Source organism: Orbicella faveolata, unplaced genomic scaffold (assembly GCF_042242905.1).
Source record: "Orbicella faveolata isolate gen_17 unplaced genomic scaffold, um_ofav_v1 contig_36, whole genome shotgun sequence".
Classification (NCBI taxonomy): domain Eukaryota; kingdom Metazoa; phylum Cnidaria; class Anthozoa; order Scleractinia; family Merulinidae; genus Orbicella; species Orbicella faveolata.
Genome location: NW_028301565.1, coordinates 15052821 through 15075647, shown reverse-complemented (window position 1 = coordinate 15075647; position 22827 = coordinate 15052821). Strand labels below are relative to the sequence as shown.

General features: G+C 38.4%; 2 protein-coding genes and 1 pseudogene across 3 annotated transcripts; 2 read left to right on the top strand and 1 right to left on the bottom strand.

The window, feature by feature from the left end:
- Positions 1-1259: 1259 nt before the first annotated feature.
- On the top strand, positions 1260-5189 carry LOC110056001 (uncharacterized). The gene is made up of 3 exons (XM_020762437.2): positions 1260-1707; positions 2162-2345; positions 4890-5189. Exons 1-3 carry the CDS (start codon positions 1371-1373, stop codon positions 4909-4911), a joined length of 543 nt encoding a protein of 180 aa, XP_020618096.1. The 5' UTR covers positions 1260-1370; the 3' UTR covers positions 4912-5189.
- On the top strand, positions 5156-11117 carry LOC110055912 (uncharacterized). Its single transcript, XM_020762340.2, has 7 exons — positions 5156-5226; positions 6915-6952; positions 7303-7505; positions 7960-8031; positions 8233-8304; positions 8490-8561; positions 8778-11117. Exons 3-7 carry the CDS (start codon positions 7303-7305, stop codon positions 10156-10158), a joined length of 1800 nt encoding a protein of 599 aa, XP_020617999.2. The 5' UTR covers positions 5156-5226; positions 6915-6952; the 3' UTR covers positions 10159-11117.
- Positions 10469-21791, bottom strand: LOC110055914 (uncharacterized; annotated as a pseudogene). The gene is made up of 16 exons (XR_016202469.1): positions 21721-21791; positions 21438-21539; positions 20663-20735; positions 19872-19911; positions 19571-19622; positions 18842-19446; positions 17956-18237; positions 16627-16938; positions 15983-16121; positions 15327-15532; positions 14878-15059; positions 13730-14053; positions 13210-13421; positions 12712-12752; positions 12119-12215; positions 10469-11419 (listed from the first exon to the last, which is right to left on the bottom strand). The product of XR_016202469.1 is annotated as an uncharacterized LOC110055914 (transcript).
- Positions 21792-22827: the final 1036 nt, after the last annotated feature.

The following is a 22827-nucleotide window of genomic DNA, read 5'->3' as shown; positions in this document are numbered from 1 at the left end:
AATTATTCATGTTTGAATGTCACACCGCTTCAGCTAATAATGTTCTTCTTCAAACTTTTTCACTTTTCCCTTGAAGTCAGCAAAAAAATGTACTACTCCTTTCACTGACTAGCTAGCGAGATGCTAAGAAATTCGGAAATGGTAAATAATTTACCTATTTCGTGTTGTACGAAACACGAGTTTCCCGGCACTTCCTCCCCAAAGTTGAACAACAAAACTTGAAATTCGCGCCACGTTGTCGCTCGTCTCACGTGATTTCATAGCTTTCTGAGATTGGCTAACAGCTCTGCACACGTTTCCTGCAAACTTTACAGCTGAACAATTTTTCTCATTTAGAAAATCAATATTTCAACACGTTCGCTGATTTCGCAAGCGTCTAATTTATCCGTATCGTAAGGATTTAGGATTTATTTGTGTTTTTGTTTTATGAAACAAGTAAATCATATTAAAGAGCGATTCAGGAAAACAAGCAACACAGTTTACTCTTGGGTCACTTGACATGACCTGATCAAAGGGTAAATTCTTCCAGGCTGTGTGTGACTTTGTTTCCTTATAAGGATTTGAATCCCACTGGGGTAAGTTATGAAAAGTATAAACAAGTGACTGACACGTTTTTGAAAATGTGTCGTTGTTGGCAACGTCTTATACGATGTTGGTAACTTCTTAAACGATTTGGAAGTGAAATAATTCTGGTAGGAAGAGCTCAAGAAGAGCAAGACAGTAAAAAATTATATCTTTAGTTATTGTAAGCGATGTTCGATTCTATTAATCGGTTACTTGATTAACTTGAACTTTGAATCAAATAGCACTGAATCAATTCGATACTGAAAGAATGATTTATCATTATTTTAGTTTGGTTTTATTTATCTATCCGTTTATTAATTAATTAATTAATTTATTTATTTGCTTATTTATTTTATTTGCTCAAGGTAGTTGTACTGGTGTTAAAATATGATCAAAAGCAAATTTACATGGGCGAATGAACAATCTTCTCCTGAATTTCCGGAAGAGAGCTAGGTATACCCAAATTAATTTTCTAATTTTTCTTCCTGAATATTTCCGTTTCATTTGACTATTCTCCCAGGAATTCCGAAATTTTCGGTAGAAAAATTTGCAATTCGGAAACTCAACAATTTCGCTTTTTTCGGAAATTTCCTTTGGTAATTCCCTTACCATAATCTCAATCGACTTGTATGTTACACTATATGTGTATTATATACCAGATCACTCCATTTCATTTTTATCGCTGATCCAAATGTTCGATTGCTCAGAGGTTGTCAAGGAACACGAAAACACGAGAGGACACACGAGAGGACACACGAAACCTCAAAACAACGAGAGCAGTTATAAACGGCGGGAGCAGTTAGAAGATGGACAAATACTCCAGTATGGTGCAAAAGCTATTATCGCTGAGTATCAAGTTAGTAGCGGTGGACTTTGATCAAACGATTATCAATATTCACACGCGAGGCAATTGGCAGTTCACAAGCAAAAGCTTGGTTTCTCGTGTGCGACCATCTTTCAAGCAGTTCTTCATGGCAATGTTGAATAGTAGTGATCTACACGTTGCTGTTGTGACTCATTCACCGCAAATTCCTCTTATTCGTGAAGTTTTAGAGCAGGCTTTGCCTGATTGTGACACTAGTCGAATTCATTATAGAGGGACAGATGGGAAGTGGAAAGAAGTGAAAGGAGTCACCAAGGAAGGTACATTTGTTAAGCTTAAATCTATGTGCTTTTATTTGTTGTATGTAAGTATAAGCTCTACTGCCGCTGAAGCAATGTTTTTTCCAAACACACGGTATAGGGAAGATATTTGTGTACAACATTGTTTTTGTTTCACCAGCCAGTAATTCTCTGGTTGACATAGTAATAACAATAGGTGACGTCATTGATATCTTTGCTGTAAGCGGGTAATTTTTTTTGCGCATGCTTATGCACCTACAATAACATGTATACATAAATGTTAAACCAGAGGGGGTTGGGAGGCTGGGCATAGGCATGGTCTTTGAATCTATTGTAGCTGTAATTTTCTGTTGAAATAGCCTGAATTGTGGGGTATTTGCCAATGGCTCACAGAAGGCAAGAGCTAAAGGTGACATACTCAGCTATGAATTAATGGTCTTACAGCTACTTGTGTTTTGTAAACCTTTTCACACAGGAAAACAACAGCATATTGAATCTGTGCGCAATCAAATTGAGAAAGACCACAAGGTAAAGATTAAAAAAAAAGAGGTTATTCTCTTGGATGATGATGAAGAAAACATTTCAGTGGCTCAAAGCTGTAAAATGAAAGCACTTCTTATCAAGGGAGATGATAGTCTTGATGAGCTACTAGAACAGAGGTAGATACGTATTTATTCTTGCTTTGGAATATGTGTATAATGAAGGAACACACTGGTCAAACATTATACATTTTTGAGTAAAATATTGTTTCCCGACTCTGTAGTAGACATAATACTTAAGAAACAAGATATGAAAACAGAGTCAATGTTTTATCAATTACAAGCTTTCGACACTGTCACAGCATCTTTCTCAAATGAATGTGGCAGAAATCTATTAGTTAGTGAGCTTGAGTGAACCAAGTCACGTGCCAAAACATCCCTATTGGAAGAGAGTAAGGCGACTGTCATAGCTAGAGAAGAAAACAACTTCAGAAGGAGAATTTGCGAAGCCTTGGAAATTCTGTGCAAGTTCCTGGTGCTCAATTGAGACTGTGGATTTGAACTTCTGGTCCTACAGTATACAGGGATGTTTTGGCACATGCCTCCACCCAAGGTCATGTGACAAATAGATCCCCACTGCATTCACTTGAGAAAGACGCTGTGACAGTGTTAAAGCTTGTGATATTGTTTATTCATTTTGTTTCCTGTACGTTCACTGTAGTGGTCATGTGCCTGTACATGTAGACCTGTGAACTCAATGGGGACGTAATCTATTTTTAACTATTTAAAATCTGCTACTTAGGTGTTACCGGTAAGTGTTTAAACTTCTCTCTTCACTTTGACCTGAGTGGTGATATCGCATTTCATTTAATATTATGGTTTCACATGCCCTGTACAAAATTGCTGATAGAGTTAATAAATATAAAACAACAGGGGTTTTTCATTACAAAACCACATTACTGTTTATTGATAGCTCTTGGAGTATTTTGCACTGCAATTCTACTTGGGGGTGTTGTAAATCACTGAAAGAAATGTGATTATAAACTTTAAATAGTATTGTAATATGTCCAAACTGCATATTGTCTGTAGTCTCTGCAACATACATGTTTCTGTACAATTGCTTATTTTTGTTATGGGATTATATTAATGTGCGACCAAAAATAGAAAAACAGTGTAAATAAACAACGAAGATTAACTTAAGTATATAATGACAGTAATATATTTTTTTACTTCTATACATAACATGATTCATTCATGCATCATTCATACCAATATTGGCCCAAGGTGGTGGCAGTACATCAGACTTTGCTGCACTCAGTCAGTACAAAAACAACCTAGGGCCAATATTCCCCAGTATGGCTCAAGTAAGCTAGGTTAGTAAGTAGTTTATAATATGGCACTCGGGCCATGCTTGTTTCAGTGTCTACGTCAGAAGTTTCCAGATCTTTAGGATATTAAAATTTGCTCTCGGTGAATATTCGTCCTATTCATCCATGTTGTAAGCGCTGTAAAATATCAATCTTCTAGACCGTTGTCTCATTTCCTAGAATGAGAGTATTTACATGTTTTCATTTTGAAGTTCTAGTTGCAAATTTTGAATTTGCTGGCTTTCCAAAACAAGAAAAGCATGGCTTTATTATGACCATGGAAACGGTCCATTAATGGCAAAATCCTGACCAAGAAAGATCCAATCAAAAAAGTTCAGATTTACAGCAAGATTACCCTTCTATGTAACAATTTAAGTTTTTATTAAATTATTAGTATTGTCTAATGTAATTGACTTGTTAATTTCAGTCTATAATGCATATAGTACTTAAATCATACACACAACATATAGATACACTGTGCCAGTAATATGCACATTTTATGTATGCCATATTCTTCTCAAACTCATGAATAATAATCATCGAGTTCATGACCGTGACAGTGCTTGGACATCCGATCTTAATTAGCATGAATTTTTACAATTTTATTTCTCTGTTTTCTCCTTAATTTTAGTTTCGATTGAGAAGATATATCAAACACTCAAGACAGTGTTTGATCACATTTCCAAACACCTTGAAGTTCTTCAAAAATACTCTGCTACGCATTGTATTTTCAACTCTCCCTAGTGTTTGGAAATGTGGTCAAACACGGTCTTTCGTGTTTGACATATTACATAAGAACATTGCTTTTATAAATATTTATATGCATGGTACAGTGCTAAAAAACTTGATATGTTGTCATATATGTTTCTTGGTGTGGGTGTGTAGCTTCCCTCAGAGCCATTATTTGGCTTGTCATGCAATGCTTGGCAAGAACCATAGTGTGACAGCCAAAATAACAACTGTCAAGGAGACTAATCATGTAGTGGGTGTGTGTTATGATTCAATCTGGAAGGGATTAGGTCACGCCAAGAAATTGTAGAAAAGCGCAAATAAAATGCTAGAATTGAAAAAAGAAGTGGAGATGTTGCTTAAATCTGGACTTGAGGGATTTTAACAGATTTAAATCATCGAATCACTTTATTTCTGCCAAGGTGACCCACAGAAGGTGATCTGTAATACTCAGATGTACAAAGTACATGTAATTCATTGCTTACTAGCAGGTAATGTTTGTGGTATTTAAAAGGATACTAGGTAACCAATTATTGTCACAACTAGCGTAACTTGGTTCCTTTGTACTATACTAGAGCTAGTATACTGTGTCTCTCGTAATTTGCTGAATGAGACTATCTTAATTTAGGTTCTGGACATCATCACTTTGAATGACGGCTGCAACGCTCTCTCGTTTGCAAGAACATATTTCCTGGTACTACTCAAGTTTACAAGGAAAATCCCTATAAGGCTTGATTGTATGTTGTCACATGTGTAGTTTGACAACACTCAATATAATTTATCAGAAACAGCTCTTTTGAATTAATTCCTCCGTATTCCTGCGTATTCCTAGATGTATTTATTTTGTACTTACCTACAAGTGTATTTAGAAAGTGATTCAAGAATTGTTTTGGTGGTAACTGATTTGTAATAAATGGCTGTTTTCTGACTTCTAGACTCTCTTGCTGCCTTTTCAGTACTATTAGGTACGTACAAACATGAATAGCCTCCATTTGCCGCGAAAATATGCTCGGATATTTGTCTGCGGGCATTATCTGTTCCCAGGAGCGAATAGTTTTCTGAGAGCGTAGCTCGAGGAAAACTGTGAACTTTGAGGAACAGGTAACGTTCAAGGACAAATATCCGAGCATCTTTTCGTGCCAAATGGAGCCTATTGTGTTTATTATCCTTCAAATATTTTTCGCAACATGTACGGTTTGAAAATTGAGGATTCCCCAGTTTTGGCTTGGGAATATTCAGTCACGTGACGCGTTTAGACCAATCGAGCGCGAGCGAAAATTGTTGATAGATTATAAGCCCAGGTATTTCACGCGGACATTATCTGTTCTGAGAAGCGAATAGTTGTCCGGGAGCGTAGTTCGAGGAAACCTGTTAGCTTCTCGGGACAGATAAGGTCCAAGGACGTGCATATTTTCGTACCAAATGGCGGCTGTTGTGTGTATTATCCTTTAAATATTTTTTTTACCACAACTGCTACTAATCTCGCAATCTGATTGGCTAATTTGCCGTTGTCGATAAGAGTCCAGACAACGCTGCTCGCGTCAATGTGTCACGCAATGCCTTTTTCAGCTCGCACTCTGAAAAGAACATGCTGCGCCTCGTGAGTCAACATTTTGACCACCGTGATGACGCGTATCGTTTTCGATAAGACTACAGACCACGCTAAACCACGTTCGCTTTGTTAATTGCATCACGCGCAGTTTTAAAAATTGTGGAATATCACTCGGATATTCCCCAGTTTTAGCTGGGGTATATTCAGTCATACGACGCGTTTAGACCAATCGTTAGCGAGCGAAAATATTTGATGGATTATATGTATATATCGTGTACTGTCATAAAGTCTGAAGTCCTCAACTCGCCTCATGCTACAGTAGCCGGAGATAGGCGACGGCTATACTGACTACTGGCCTGAGGCAACCTTTTACTTCGAGTTACACAGCACGATTAAAAACTAAATCCCGCAACCAACGGACCGTCAAACAGCTGCACTTTGAACAAAACTTTAACAAGTAATTTTCGCAATTTGTTTCCTTTTAAAGTAATTGCCACAGGCCTCGTGGGGTATTGCAATGCAATGTAATAAAGGGCAAATGAAAAGCTTCACTGAAATCGGAATTAAATTGTTATTCATGTGAATATATGAAAGATCACATATTTATTGTTTCAACACCGCGCTCATATAAACTAGCGCCGCTGGATTCGTCACCGTAATGTTGTGCCAAATTTGTAAAGAAACAAATTTATCGTATTGTGGCTGAGTTTCAATTAGTTCAATAAGTCTAGATAATCGTATGAATCAAGTAATAATTGAAAATCTCTCAAATTTGCATGAGCCTTATTATCTGACTGAGAAAATTACGAGCGCGTGTATTTATTTGACTTGCAGTGCAAATCATAATTTGACCATAAAATTGCATGACCAGCTCCGAGCCAATCACAATAAAGCAATTTTCTCAATTATAAAGTTGATAAGCCCATAACAATTTCCTGAACTATTTGTGGTCTCAGTTGTCGGATGAGTACTCTGTATTGTGACTATCTATATCCCTCCTAACTTTTGAAGTCCGGTCGTCGCTACCAACAAACTCAGATACGCTTTTAAAAGTTAACAGCCAAGCTAAGATCAGTGATCAGTCCTTATTTTTACCTTCAGACTGCTGATCAAACGAAGCTAAATCCTATTTGACAAAGGTATGGACAGTAATCATATCAAAATGTTTTGCAGCATAATTTAATTGTGACCGGCTGTCAGTGTCTCTGCTTCAAATAGAACGCAGTATTCATCCGGGTTGAGAAATCAGAAAAATAGTACTAGCAGGAATTTCAATCACCAATTACTATCGAAAGATCAGCAAATCCTATAGGGTTTCGGTATCGAGAGGGTGGTTTGTTCTTGGTCGGGCCGGACACTGTCTGATTAAATATTAGGGTGGACGGGAAAAGAATGTATCTGTGAAAGAAAAGCATCCCTATCGTGAGGGATGGCTGTTTTCAAATGTTATTCAGGTAGTGAGATTTGTTGACCTCTTTTTTTTAAACAGATGAGTCGAACCTTTCTATCAAGCATTGCTGTGTTAATACTGGTCATCTTGGCGGAGAAGGAAATTGGAGAAAGCAAAGAAGTTTGTACAGATGCCAGATGCACCTGCTCTCGTGACAACGAAAACGTCACAGCAGTTTGCAGAATGAGTCACTTGAGGAATATATCACAGTCTTTTAACTCTCCTCAGGATGTAGCCTCTTTGTAAGTCTAGAAACTTCTACGGAAATCTGATTATCACACACAACTCTCACACATATCGTCAATAAGGTAAATAACAATAATAAAGACTGACATACACCTCTCTAATAAGTAAAGCAAGATAGTGAACTTTGCCTGTAGTTTTGATTCCATATGTAACTAACACCACGGGAGTACAACATGTGAGTACAAGCTCAATAATATCAGACTACAGACCAAGAAATTCACATTTAGCACTCACTTCATCATATTATGTAGACCAGCTCCAGGCTCTTTGTCAGTGGGGCCATGGAACGATCGAAAAAGCGGGCGGGTTGGCGAACCCCGTCCCGTGGCCCGCTCGCTTTTTCAATCTCCTCCACTGACCGAGAGCCTGGAACAAGCTAGTACACTATAATGTAGTCAACTAAGTTTTTTCCCCGTAAACACTTTTTTTAACTTGACCTTTGTTCTGCAGGAATCTATCAAACAATGAAATAACAGTGATGCAACAATACACATTTCAAAATTTCTCAGGACTCATCAAACTGTAAGTAAATTTGTGACTTGAAGTTCAATGGGATTTCATTCGTCATTAACAAAGGCAACTGCGCGCATTATAGATTTTTGCAATTTCTTAAATGTACCTGGAATATAGATATGGTACTTTAATCTATTAGAAAATATATTCAAAGTCAGGAATTGAAGTAATAGATATGTTTTTATTTGTTCCTGTCATGCACACTTTCAGAGAAATTTCTCAGAATCTGTTAGAAAAACTACCACCGAACAGTTTTACGGGCCTCAAGAATCTACTTAAACTGTGAGTTTACATTTTTGATGCTTGCTCAAGTATTTTACGATGTTTTGGAAAGGTAACTTGTTTTCTTTTAAACCTCAAATATGAACGTCAAAATTCGTATTTTGCGACTGGGTATGCTTCTCATTCTTTTCGATCGATCTGCGTGTGCAAAATGTTAACATACAATTCTATGATTCTGTTTAAAGGTCTCTGACGTATAACAACATTCAGTTTATTCTCAAAGACGCTTTCAATGGCCTGTATTCCCTGCAAATATTGTAAGTAAAACAAGGTGTCTGTGTTTCTTATGGAAAATCCATCCTTTGTCCACAGTGAAGATATTTGAACCATGAACAATTGAGATTTTTTGTACATTGTTTTGGTGACTAGAATGAAGGCTCTTCGTATAATGTACAAGATTAGTGTTTTTGCTTTATTTAAACTTGATAAATTATTAATGAGCCAGTTTGAAAATTGAATTTATGTCTTGGCAGGGACCTGACAGGAAACTATCTCCAAACATGGAATGCCCGAGGTGCCTCAATGTACCTTCGATCTTTGATCATCATTGATGTACAAGGAAACATGGGATGGAAGCCAGAAGAAAACCAACTTTTCGAATTACCAAGATTAAAGGAAATTAGGAATGTGTCCTGGGCCGCTGAATGCGCGGACTGCTGGCTCATCAAAAAAGTTAGCGAGGACGCTCTCGAAATCTACAACAAGTCATATTTCACATCAACAAGTGCAAAACAATGCATCATACATCATTACACGTTTAGTGATTATCTTACAATGCTCGCACGGCACCGTTTTGTAGGCAAAGAATGCAGGAATGTAACGGATTGCATTTTACGAAAGGAAGCCAATGTTACTAATACTTACCTTTGTTGGCGTTTAAACCAACGCGTCGTCTCAGGTCAGCTGTTATTAGGGACACTCGGAGCTGTTCTGAACATGGTGGTGTTTTTTAACATTCTGTTGACTAGATCCTTACGAAAGAATGTGTCCATGGTATTCTTGTGTAATTTAGCCCTGGGAGACACATTGATTTGCGTGTTTTTAGTTCTAATGGCATCAATGATAGTGAGCTATCGATACCAAGACTTTGAGAACATTTTGGAAAGTCTTTGCCCCAGAGTTGGATTTCTCTGGGTACTCGGGCAATGCGCGACCTCCATTACCTCTGTCGCATTCACTGTGGAGCGATACCTTTGCATAGTTTTCAGCATGAAGCCTGACATTCGAGTAACACCGAGGTTAGCTTCCCTGGCGGTTGCTGTTAATTGGGTCTTTGCTGCATTGTTTATGTCTGTCGCCCTTTACTTCAACATATACCGGCTCAACTACCTTTGTATACCAATGATCTACGACATGAGGTTTCCCATTGCAACCCATTACAGTATTGCTCTGGGCTCTATCGCACTAACTCTTTACCTGGTTACCATTCCCTTGTATGTTCACATTTACAAGGTTGTCAAACAATCCAGTGAGCAAATGGGAATCCAGCGAGAGTCTACTCTAGCCAAGCGAATCGCAATCTTAGTAGGGACTAACTTAGTGTTCTTTTTCTTACCTATTCTATCGCTGGGGGCATGGAAGTTGCTCGTGAATTCTAGCCATCAAATGCAGCAGTCCATTTATTTCAGGAGAGCAATAAGCGATTGGATTCCTCAGTATTGTTTAACCATTAATTCCTGTTTGAATCCTTTGGTGCACGCCTTTAGAAATGATAAGTTCAAAAATGCTTTAAAACAGAAGCTGCCATTGAGATGCAACACTAGTAAAGTGACGCCTGCCACTCAGAAAAACAGTGATTCTATCCCCACCTACAAATTACAAAAAAGGCATTCAGCTGGAGGTAGTTCGACATGAATTGCTGTCTCAGATTGCCCCTACAACATTTTTCTCCGTGGAAACTTCATTCGGACAGCTAACTAAATCATAAGGGAAGTCGAAGAAAGAAGTTGTTGGTGTCATAGATGATTTGTTCCTTCTTCCTTTTCCGTGACTCCTACGCGCCTCAGCCCACCTCGTGTCCACTGAATCGGATTCTCTCTCTAAAAAAACTCACTATTACAGTAGCGATAGGGTACAAGTCTGTTCCATTTCTATGTATCAGTGGATCCCAATGTGATTGTATCCCACATTGCTTTTCAACATAAACAGCATAAACAAGTTTGGAAATGAACTCCAGTCTCCTATCTTGATCGTCTTTAATTTGATTACGGTTTATGCGTTTGAGTACGATAACAAATGGTTGTTTATATACAAGTCTTATACAACTTTCTTTCAAAATCTCTTGGAGTTCTCAGTTAACCCATGCCACTCGATTTCTTGGCAATCATAAGTATCAGGTTATCCAGTAAATGGCCTGTACGTTCCCTAAATTTAAAACTATTTTATCAATACCGATTTATGATTACTCTCGACGAGTTACTGTCAGTGAGACAGTAAGCTCAACATATGTAGACTATAAAATTTTAGTCATTGATTGCTTGTGACTAACTGCATAAGTTACTTGCAGTAACAAAACTTTACAATCAAGTAAGAATAATACATTAAACTTGAATTTTTTAAGTCGAGCTAACACTGAGTTCGCATAAGCTGTGACCTCTTCTACAAAAACAGAACTGTCTCTTACGTCTGCATCTAGCGCTCTATTTGACTTTCATACGAGTTTTCATCAGTCGTGCAAGTTACTCAACGACTTGCCCTGGTTTTTCAAGTTGTTAATACCTGAATATTTGTAAGAAAGACCTGCCATTGTCTATTTAAGTCATTTATCTGGTTATTCATTATGTTACTCAAGAATAAAGCTTTCTATTTCCAAATTCATCAGTCTTAACAATAATTGCTACAGTGCGCATACAATCACTGACTCAAGTGGGATTTTAACTCGTGAACTTACTCTGAGTAAAGTCACAAACAAGTAGCTACAACCATGAGTCCTGATTGTTAGTATTGCTGTTTTCAGAATCAGCTTCATCGTAGCAAGCATCGCTCGCAGCAAGCTTATTGAAATCATAATATGGAGTGTCCTTTGCCATCATTTCTTCCAGTATTAAAATGAGTTTTTTCGAATGTCGGTCGCTTATCAGGATCCTCCTTCCAACAGTCCAACGTTATCTCGTATCTGATGAGAAATGATTTATTTTAGAACATTAAAAAAGCTCTGTTAATTAGTTTTACTTCCATAAGTATGCTTGATCAAGTTTAGCGTGTGTACATTTTAAACTTCCTGTATATTGCAATATTTCAGATTTACTTTTTATTTATTATTTCCTTAACAACGGACCTCCCTAAAACCAAGTGGCTCTGTGACGGGTGCTCCCTCTTATAAAGATTTATTATTTTGTTATTATTACTTGTACGTTTTCTCCTTTTGATCTCGAAGTACTTAAAACTAAAATCAAACAGTGTTTTGGCTTTTTTTTTTTTTTTTTCGGTTTCCGTTGTATTCTGTCATATCAAGAAGACGATCGCGACTTGTCGAGCAATCCAATTGGTCTGTACCACTTTAATTCGTCCATGTTAATCTGTACCTCTTTTGTTCTTAGGGCTGAGGCATTGTTTGTGTTCTTTATCTACTGTTTCGTTTATCCAATCATGAAGAACCTTGCAAACGGTGCTGGTTAATCGGGCATATTTCAGTAAACCACTTGAGCTGTACGAACCACCTTAAACATAACTATCTTCGTTTACTCTTGTTGGAGCTAACCAGATGAAGAAACAATGTTCGTGATTTGATCCCAGCAACATAAATTACAGTGAACGAATCCTTCGGCTGTGTTTTATTTCGACAAAAACAAAGTATACTGAGCGATTTACTTACATCTCATCTGAACACATGTCTGGTTTATCCATGCGATATCCTGTCTTAAGAAGTCTGTACAGTTGCTTGTTGCTTACCCCAGGATATGGAATATCGCCTAGAACAACAGATATAGTTCATGAATTGTAACAACATAATCCATCTCCCCCTCCTCAGTTAAAGATGGCAAACTTCGTTTCCAGAACTCTTTTTTTTCCTTTCCCTTTCACGCCTAAGCATGGAAAGAATCCGTCGGAAGGGGTTTGAGAGTCGTGTAGGTATGTGGACAAAGAAACACGAGTCTTCTGTACTACATAGTTGATCCCTTTGCTTACTGTACAGTCGGACATCAGTTACTGATTATCATGGTCAGACAATCCATGTGAACGGTAATCCAGGAACACATGATATGAGTTTCTGTGGTCCTACTCTCTCTTCCCCCTCTCCCCACCTCATAAGAAGGCCCTCCTCCCTCCTTCCCTCTCACCCCCCCCTTAGGAAGACCTGATACTCAAGCTAGAATTGTCTTTGATTTTGACCACTCTACATAAATCATTTTCAGTTCATTTTCAAAGACATTCATCAAAATCATGCTAGCTCGGCCTCAATCTTACCCATTGTGGCCAGTTCCCACAGGAGTACTCCGAAAGACCATCTAGAATAAACAGACATTATTTTATCATCAGTGCTTTACATTCGTCGTTTTTATGAGTTAATAGTTTAGCTTGGGATGGCTTAGGAGAGTGTCACAATAACGTTTCCTTGATACAGTTTCTTCTTGTCCTGAATAGAAAACCAACAGATAATCATATGATACAGGATTATCAAATCTCCAAAACATTTGCAGTAAAACCTAGGTAGAAACAAACCTTTGAAAAGCTAAAACGTTCCGGCGAACAGTTATATAAAGCTGAGGACAAGTTATTTGATGTTAATTTAGCTACTTTTATTTTATCATTATTTTTTTTTCATGTGTACTACCAGTAAATTAGCTGGTTAGTAAGTCTGAACTGTGGCGGCTCACTCATAGCTAATTAAGGTTCATTGACACCATAAGCCTGTCTCCTATTTATGGAAAGATTTGAGGAGGTTTATATACTTTACATACGTACACGTCACTTTTTGAAGTGTATAAACCGTTGCTAAGCGCCTCAGGTGCTGTCCATTTGATTGGCAGTTTTTTCGTGTACTTTATCTTGTATATTTCATCATGAGTGTGGCGTAGCAGACCAAAATCAGCGATCTTCACCGCTCTGCCCTCACCAAGAAGAACATTACGAGCTGCCAGATCACGATGAACAAATCCTTTACTGGACAAGTATTCCTATGATAAATACAAAGCAAAGAGAAATTGAAGGACATTTAAGCAAGGGAGTTAGTAGAACCTTTCATTTGTAACATAGAAAAATGGGGCATCTCCAACAACACCCAATTATGATCCGAACCACATACATACCTGCTGCAGTGGTCACATCTAGTAATTAAAGAGAGCATGACCCGGCTACAAGTTGACGGTTAGTCGCGCACCCTAAGATGTTTCCTAAGAAAGGTCCCACTGTATCAACCAGTAGATGTCTCTTAGAAAGAAACATTTTGTTTTAGATTTTCAGGTGAATTCCGGTTTCTACTTACCATTCCTTGAGCTATCTGCCACGCCAAGCAAAGAAGGTCCTTTGCAGAAAGGTCATCTTCATCGTTATTGTTATTCTGGGACGGGATGTTAATCTTCATGCGTGCATTTTCCACGTTGCATGAACTCGCACATTTACTATTGTTCTCTTCCATCTTTTCGTTAGCCTCTGATGGAGGGGCTTCCTCTCTTTGCGTGACATGATCATGTTCGGTCATGGGCAGCGCCTGTGATGGCACACTTTGGAAGCTTTCATCGACCACTTTTGTCAATCCTTGATAAGTTCCTTCAAAAGTCGACGGTTTTGTTTGGTACTGGACGTGTTCCTGAGATGAAATAAGCTGGTATGAAAACATGAAAAGGACACTTCCGTTCGTTTTCTGCTAAGTATAAGTTTAAAACAAGATTAGCTACTTGCACTACTGTTCAATTCAATTCGCTTGTAGTCTAATCTGGTATTGGAGGCGCGGTGGCCTCATGGGTTAGAGCCCTGACCGGGGACATTGTGTTGTGTTCATGAGCAAGACACGTTACTCTCACAGTGCCTCTCTCCACCCATGTGTATAAGTGGGAACCGGCAAATTTAATGCTGGGGGTAACCCTGCGATGGACTAACATCCCATCCAGGGTGAGTAGAAACATTCCTAGTCGGTTCATGCTTCAGAAACCGGGATAAGCTCCGGCCTGATGAGCCTCTTGGCTCATATACAGGCTTACCTTTTTACCTAATCTGGTATTAATAATGAATGGCCACAGATCAGCAAATCCGGCATTTTTAAAATAATACAAGAATGCTGTGCAGAAACGTAAGTCAATACCTTAAGACAGCGAAAACGGAACTCGCGAAACGCTGACGTCATTTGCATCACGTGATCACGCGGAAAGGGCACTCACGATGTTCCTCTTATAGCGTATAACCGTTTTCAAGATTTTTGAGTAGAAATTCTGCGGAATTCGGGTAGAGTTTGAAAACATCAATATCACAAAAGATAAGTTCGTGTAAAAGACTCTTCACTACTAATCTTTTTTTAGCACGTTTTAATCAACCAATCAAGCGCGCTTAGCTTGGAGCGAGTCACTATATCGACAGTTTTCGTACAAAGTAGACTTATAAAATAAGAGCTTTTGCTACAATTTTGTAGTTTCTAACCTGTCGTTTCTTTCTAAGCCATCGAAGGAGATCCCCGTGTGGAACATATTCCAAGATCAGCAGGATGGGTTCAGATCTGACCCAGTAGCCGAGCATGCTCAGAACATTTCGGTGAAAACCAATTTGCTTCATGAGATCAATTTCCTGTAAAAACTGCTGTTTGCCCTCCTCACCCGCTGCTTCTGATAGAAATCGAAACAACAATCAAGTAAATCAACTGACAAACGCATTACAAAAGATATCATATGGATAAAAAGGGTGGAATTAAAATGCGAAAAGTCCAAAACAAGGACATTAAGGGTGCTGTCTTTGGTTTAAAGCTATTTTTGGAAAATTAGACCACTAATTATAATTTCTGATCAGCTACCATACTGGAGCTCTCCCAAACATCTGTAAGATGGCTAGACGCGCATAACATCAATTTATTTATATATTATGTCTTTGCTCACCAAGTAACACTTTGACAGCAACAACTCTTTCCTCTTTGACCTCCACTCTTTCCTCTCTGGGCTTGAAAAATACTTCAGCGCTTGGAAATTCCCTGAAGACTCCTTTGTAAACCTTGCCAAAAGCCCCTCTACCCAGCTCCTCCATAAATGTTACCCGCTCCGGAATAACCTCCCATAGCAGTAAGGGAACGATGTCAGACTTGGACCTAGACAAAATAAAATAAATAATATTGAAATGATTATCATTTCCTTGTGACTTTCGTAAGCTGGCCATAGTTCTTCACCAGATATATGTGTAGAGGCTTTGCTTGCTAACAGTTTATTTTAACACTGTTAACATTGAATTAATTACTAGACGTGACCACTGCAGCGGTGATGTATGTGGTTCGGATCGTAATTGGGTATTGTGGGAGATTTCCCGTTCATAGATTCCCGTTGTTAATTACAATAAGCGAGGAAAGTGAGTATACACAAATATGAAAAGTCGCCAGTGCTAAATGTACCTTTACAACATACGAGACAGCCTTTATATATTCTTATGCTGATTAATCTCACGAGGAATCACTCGAGGAATTAAACACATTACAACTCCCCATATGTTAACCAATTACATTTCTATAGTTGAGGTACAACATAAAAACTCAAAAAAAAAAAACCTTTTTGCCATGACAGCATGAAGTTGTTTCTGTTTCCATTTCTTTCTGAGGCACGCTGCAATCCCCATTGTTACCATGGCAACAACGGCGACACTTCCTGCGATTATTCCAGCTCTGAAAACGATTGTATTCTGATCGGCTGAAATGGTGAAACATCAAAATTTTAAAAATCCGGCGAGTATCATAGTTACCCTGATCGTCCCTTCACTTTTTTTGCAGCTACCCTAACACTCTCACGTTTTAAGCGAGGAAGTCGGGTTATTTCATATGGCTATCAATCAATCAATCAATCAATCAATCAATCAATCAATCAATCAATCAATCAATTAATCAATCAATCAGTCATTCAGTTATTCAATAATTCCTCTGTTTTCATCCATACTCCACCACCATCCCCTCCCCGCTTCTCTCAACCACCCCATTTACCACATTGATAAGAGTACATTTCTACACATATCTGGAATTCTTCCTTCTGTCTAAAAAAGTACTGATTAATAACATAAATGAAGTGGTTGATATGAAAGCCTCAGAACTCAAGCAAAGAAGAAAGCTCTCGGCTTACATGTACTCTTTCCACTGCATTCTTTTGGGAAAAACAAGGACAGAAAAAGAGCCCCCCAAAAAAATACTTAAAACATACCTACCTTTTACGTCTGACTTTGTTTTAACTCGCCAAGAGTTTGACATGTTACTTTCACCAAGTTCATTGGCAACAGTCATTTGAATTTCGTACTGTGTGCCACAATCAAGTTGGACAAGATGAAATGTGTTTGTAATATTGGTAACTCTGATTTGCATCCAGTCAGCTTCATGACCGAGTGAAGGCACTTTTCTGTAGTGTATTATGTACATCGATAGAGGACATTTAATATTCCTTGGAGGACTCCAAGTGGTGTTCACCTTGCAGCTATTTATTTCCTTTTCTTTGTTGTTAATTACGGGAGGTGGCAGTTGGCCTTAAAATATGAAAAATAAATACTAAACCGAGTTCTCGTGGTTTGCTTTCGCGCCATGCACAACTTAACGGACTAAGCGAAAGAGGGACTACTCGTAGTCTAAAACGCCCTGAAAGAATCAGACAGTTATTGCCCATTCCAATTCGTCACTTCAGAAGAAATCTGGGGCGAGTCTCATCTCGCAGTCGCTTGCGGGACCGTTACTGTATTGGGACAAAAACAGGCAAAACAAAAGATGAGAAGTCATGAGAAGTCATTCTGTCACCAGTAACGGTCCCACGAGGGACTGCGAAAAGAAACTCGCCGTAGATTTCTTATCATCGTTTTATAATGTGGCTAATTGGCGAGCGCAAGCTGGAGCAGAAACTATACATATAATTCCATCTCTCTTGGTGGCTATCTCTGATTGTGCTGTGATGTTATTTCGTAGTCTAATTTAAACTATGTGATACGTCAAATTATCCTCTCATTTTGATTGGTTTTTACTTATGATCTGATGGAGGACAGACGTATAGTCGGATGACGTCATTAACATTTTTTTCATGTTGCCGTGGAATCGATTTGTTAAACAGTAACCAACGCAGAAATGCAAGTTGTAAAATTCAGTATAAGTAGTTTATGAAATAAAGGAAAGGAAAAGAATAAACAAACTGAATAGAGCTTTAGCCATCTTTATGTAATTTCAAACATACCAATTGTAGCTAATGGTGTAACTAATCAGGTCGCGTGTGCTGTAATTTCAGAGTAAATAAATATCAGTGGGAGTCATTTGTTGGTTAAATTAATGTTTGCATTCATTTGCTTTATTACTTCTATATTTTCCGTGCACACGTTTGTCCCAGAATCAAGTCTAGTCTCAAGATTATTAAAGTAATCATTAGACCGATACAAAAGAAAATAAAGGGACTTGATCGATATAATCATTACTGACATGTTTAAGCATAACGACATTAGCTTATGCATGGTCTTGTAAGCTGTTAAGCTTAAAATTAGAAGCATATTGATTAAAATTTATACCTATTCCGGTCTTGACCTTCCATAGTTTACTGGGAAGCCGTGCATTAGCGTACCAAGTGGAAACTGCTAACTGGTATTCCTTGAAGCATTCTAACTGAACATTGTAGTGAGTTGCATCCTGCGACACATTGACTGTATTCCACTTTCCCCTACTTGTTCTGGCTACTTCTCTGTAAAAAATAACGTTCTTCGAATTTACAACCGAGCAAGATGGCTGCTCCCACGTGACCCGAACAGTGCTTCCACTTACTTCGTCTGTATGGTTTATGATCCGCGGGATATCTGTACGGTGGAAAAATCGTTGAAAGAGCTACTGAATAAATCAAAACGAAGTACTCGTATCCGGCCAAATTCAAGGTAAGGACATACAATTCCCCCCGTGGGGGGTACTCTATAAAGTTCTATATAGGAAGCCTCCACCCCGAGGTCCTACCACTTTTGTATACCATTTTGACAGAAAAGATAACCCTTTCGTATACCTTTAATTGAAAAAAGGTACCCCTTCACATACTTTCATAACTGGTCCGTATTATGAATAAATAGCAAAAAAGGAAGTCTTCTTGTCACTTTCATGCAGTGCTTAATAAATTAAATGATACACCATGAGGTGCGTCTGTTCGAAAAATTTTAATCAAAGGCCCTTTAAAATAACTAAAAGACGAACTTCCCTATACCCCTTCATATATCTCAACTTGTGAAATCACTTCCGTTTTATATACCTCAGTGAAGCCTGGAAAAGGCACCCCTTACGGCCGGAGCTTCCCTGTATAGACCATTATAGGGAGTACCCCCCGGATACAATCAGCAGACGCCAAGAGCTTGGCTACGCATGTTGTTGCAGTCAGCTAGAATTTGTTTTAAACATAAAGAAGTCAAGCAATCTTACCGCAGTATAAGTCGGAGATTTCAGCAGAAGACAAAGTAACTCCAATGACATGGAGATCCATAACTGACCCATAGAACTTCCTACTGCTGAAGAATTCTTTCCGAGGATCTTTTCCAATATAATACGACTTCAACTCTTCAGAAGACATATCAGTTGAAAAGTCATCGGTTATTGGGAAAGGTATGTTCTTTCCGTATGATCTTTGTTGGTCACCGTTCACGTACATTTGGATCCTATTTTCCTGACAGGTTGCAGCTATATGCGTCCACTCATCAAAGGGAATTTTCCGCGTAGTGAAAATGACACTTGTATGGTTCAGAGGACGGAACATTTGCTTCAAAACGAAAGAGATATCACCGCGTTGAGCATGCTTTGACAATGTTAAGGAAAGCGAGTTTCCATTAGCGCTGACTGACCAGAAGATGATGGAAGTGACGAATGCGACACCACGGCCACTAGGACGTACTCTTATCCAACACGCAATCGTGAAATCGCAGTCTGAAATGTTCATGTTAGGTACTGTTGCATAGGAATCCGTAGTATTAAAGTACGGCGCCTTACTGCCTCGAAATCGGCCCTGTGTAAACGTGACAGGACCAAAATACCTGCGAAGAAGAAAACTACCACTTCAGTTTGATTATGAAGTTCAGGTTCAACTTCAGAACCGTTTTCTACATGAACCTGAGAAAGGTTAAGAAATCAAATGAGTAAGTGTCATTCTTTACTGACCTTACATCTGGATCAGATCCATTTAGCAACCAATGGCCGTGTACCTCGCTCTCTGAAAGAATCACAATCCATTTGCTGGTATATCAACGGATGAAAACGTATCGTAGAGCTTTTAGATGTAAGCTCTACCAATACGTTTTCCCAAGGTATCAGTTTAAACGTGTTAATAAGTAGATCAATATACATGAATATGACCTTATTTTGATAGAGTAAACCAGAGTTTAAGCTTTAGCGCCTTAACAGTTTAACATGAATGTCTTTTTTTTTGTTCTCTAGCGGGAATCTAATTGGCGAACCATACCTTCATTTGAGTGACCAGAAACTTGATAATTCCTGAAGCTCTGAGAGCGGATAAGAAAGAAATTAATTGAACGCAACATAATGCAAAAACACACTGGTTCAAGCGAATTGATGTATGAAGAAACCTTTACAGAAATGGCGGGAGAGAGGGTATCTTGTGAGGGGAATTTTGAAGTCTGTATGCACCCTAGTGACGTTTATGTGATTCGATCTGATATCAGTACTTTACAACTCATTTAGATTCGGAGTTTGGCTGAGTTCGGCCGGGATCGAAAAGAATCAAAAACAGAACATAATCTTGATCTTGACTTTGAAACTGGGGAAATTATATCGTCTATAAAACGGATTCTTTTTGCTTGTTAAGTAGCGATCTGTAAATAGAAGGAAAGCTTGGTTTTAAACAATCTTACCGTGTTATTAACATAGAAACTGTACATGCGAAAAGGATATTCTGAAAAGTTTGACTCAGCAGGATCCTCTTACATTTATATTTGTTAAAAAAAAGCACGCATTAGAACATTATAAAAAGAAACTTTGGCTCGATTTGAAAGTTTAATTCGATATTGATTTTTGACAACCCTTTCTTTATTTTTTTCTCAGTACGTTCGATCACATTTAATTTGATTGACAGCTGGTAAAGGTATCTGGCTTATTTGAGGTAACTCTATAATGATCTTAGGATACATGGGTAAATAGAAGGCATCATCTGTTGTCCTTTTTCAAGCGAGTTTCCTGTTTCCCGACTCAATATTTTGAATAAGCTCTGCTACTGGCACATAACTCGGTACTCACCATCAAAAGCATCATAATCCCCGTTAGCGACTTGAGTGATGTCTCCATGATAAAATCTTATCTTGACTTGAACCTGTTCATGATATATTAATGAATTTATGAATTTACTAACATATGACATCATATTTTAATGAAACTGAGCCAACCCTTTTCTCTCCCGTCCTCTCTTCCTCCTTTGAGTTACTACCACTCAAAAAGATAACTTATTGTGACACTTCCTTGAAGTTTATTCATTCTAACAGACCTTAAACTCATTAATTTTCATTGGCATCAGTGTCATTGCATTTCTTGTTCTATATTGGCCTGCGCGCGTAGTTTGTTTCTCAGTTCCTTACTGGTGCGCGCTTGTTACGTTTCTCTACACAGGCGCGCGCGCGATATTGTGTTCCACGTTGGCTTGCTCGCAAATGGGTTGTTTCTTTGTTAAGCTTGGGCATAGGCGTATGTGGTTGGCTTCTTTACTAGGAATTGCTGCGCGCGTGGGTCTTTAATTTCCTATAGAGGCAATAGCGCATGATTTTTTGGGTATACGCGAGTATATATGGCTTGTTTCTTTGATCTATATTGCGCGCGTGTGTGATGGGTTACTTATTGGCGTTCGATGTCTTTTTATTTGCGTGAGCGATTTTGTTCAATATTGACTCAAGCGTGTGGTCGGCTTCCGTATGATTTGCCTATTTCTTTCGTATTTAGCGTGGGTGGGTGTGATAATTTTTGTTTTTTTGCTTTCACGCTCAAGGCGCCCTGCGGCTGCCTCTTTGTACGCACACCTTACCCGAGGGTAGTCTTCTCACTTCATTTTGAGGCTTTCATCACAGTTTGGTTAACATTAACTGACCACGTCGACGAAAATGGACTTGTGCTTGGCTTTTCTTTTCTAGCAAGGAAATACAAACTAAATGCTAACTTTGTTTAATTTACAATCAGGACCCATACTGATCAGAACCCACACCGATCCACGGAGAAATGGCGCAGCATGCACCATTTCTCCGTGGAAAAACTCCGGTTTTCATAGCAAAATCGAGACCATCCCTACCAAGTTGCTAGCACCCACTTACCTTCAAATGCGAGCAGCAAATTAAAGCACCGTTCAGTAGGTTGGAAGAGCTCTCTCCGAACCGATAGCGCACCTGAGGAACAAATGTTACATTTTTTTTTATTATATTTACACTGCAGTTAGACACGCAGAACATTTGAAAAACAGTGTCTGTATTTCTTTTGTATAATGTGTTTACATTACAAATTGTACTGGGCGTTGTTAGGTGACCATAATTCGTTTTTTGTATAATAACCTTTTTATGTGAACGTTGAGGATGGGATTGCCCTAAACCTTACGAACATATTAATAGCAAACCCAAGTCTGAAATGAGAGTAAAAACTCTTGCTATTTTTTAAACTAAATTTGTTGTGAAAAACAGTATTAATCAAGAATATGAACATTTTGTTCACACTGTAACGTGCAGGTGAATCAACATTATCATCATATAATCGTGATGTGGGTGTGTTCATGTACAAAGTGAGCGCATCACATTTTTAAAATTGGAAACTGAAAATCATAACATCGCCTCAAAATTCAGAACGTCTAGCGCCAACCAAAAGAGTATGTCAATACAGCCCAGCCACAAATTAAACTTGGCCTCTGGTGTTAATTGAGATTCCCAGAAAGCCTTGTCAAAGGACGAAAAATATTGCCAATCAGCTACTTGTAACTTCCACTATCTTGCAGCTGCATCAGATAGGAGAATAATAATAAGAACGTCATGTGTGGAGAAAAGACTCAAAAGAGTGGAGAAAAGACTGCAACACTTGTATATGCAGTATACATGTAAAGACACCTTACTAGGGTCTCAGTCAGCCCTGAACATGATCTAGCATACACGCACTTTTCCTGAATTCTATTCTTATTTTTGTAATTGTTCCATGTAGTGTACTTTACATTACCCTTTCCTTTAAACCTTGGTGTTATGGCAGTACTTGCCAAGTACACTGAGATGTTTTTGATCAGGTATTGTTTCTCAAACTTCTTCAGTTTCTTTCACCAACCTCCATTGGTCTGTAGAATGCATAGAACATTTCATCTGAAAAAGGTCTCATTTTCACTTTCCTCACAACTAAGGTTTCATGTTAAGCATTTAATATATTTTTACCTCAAATATATTTAAACA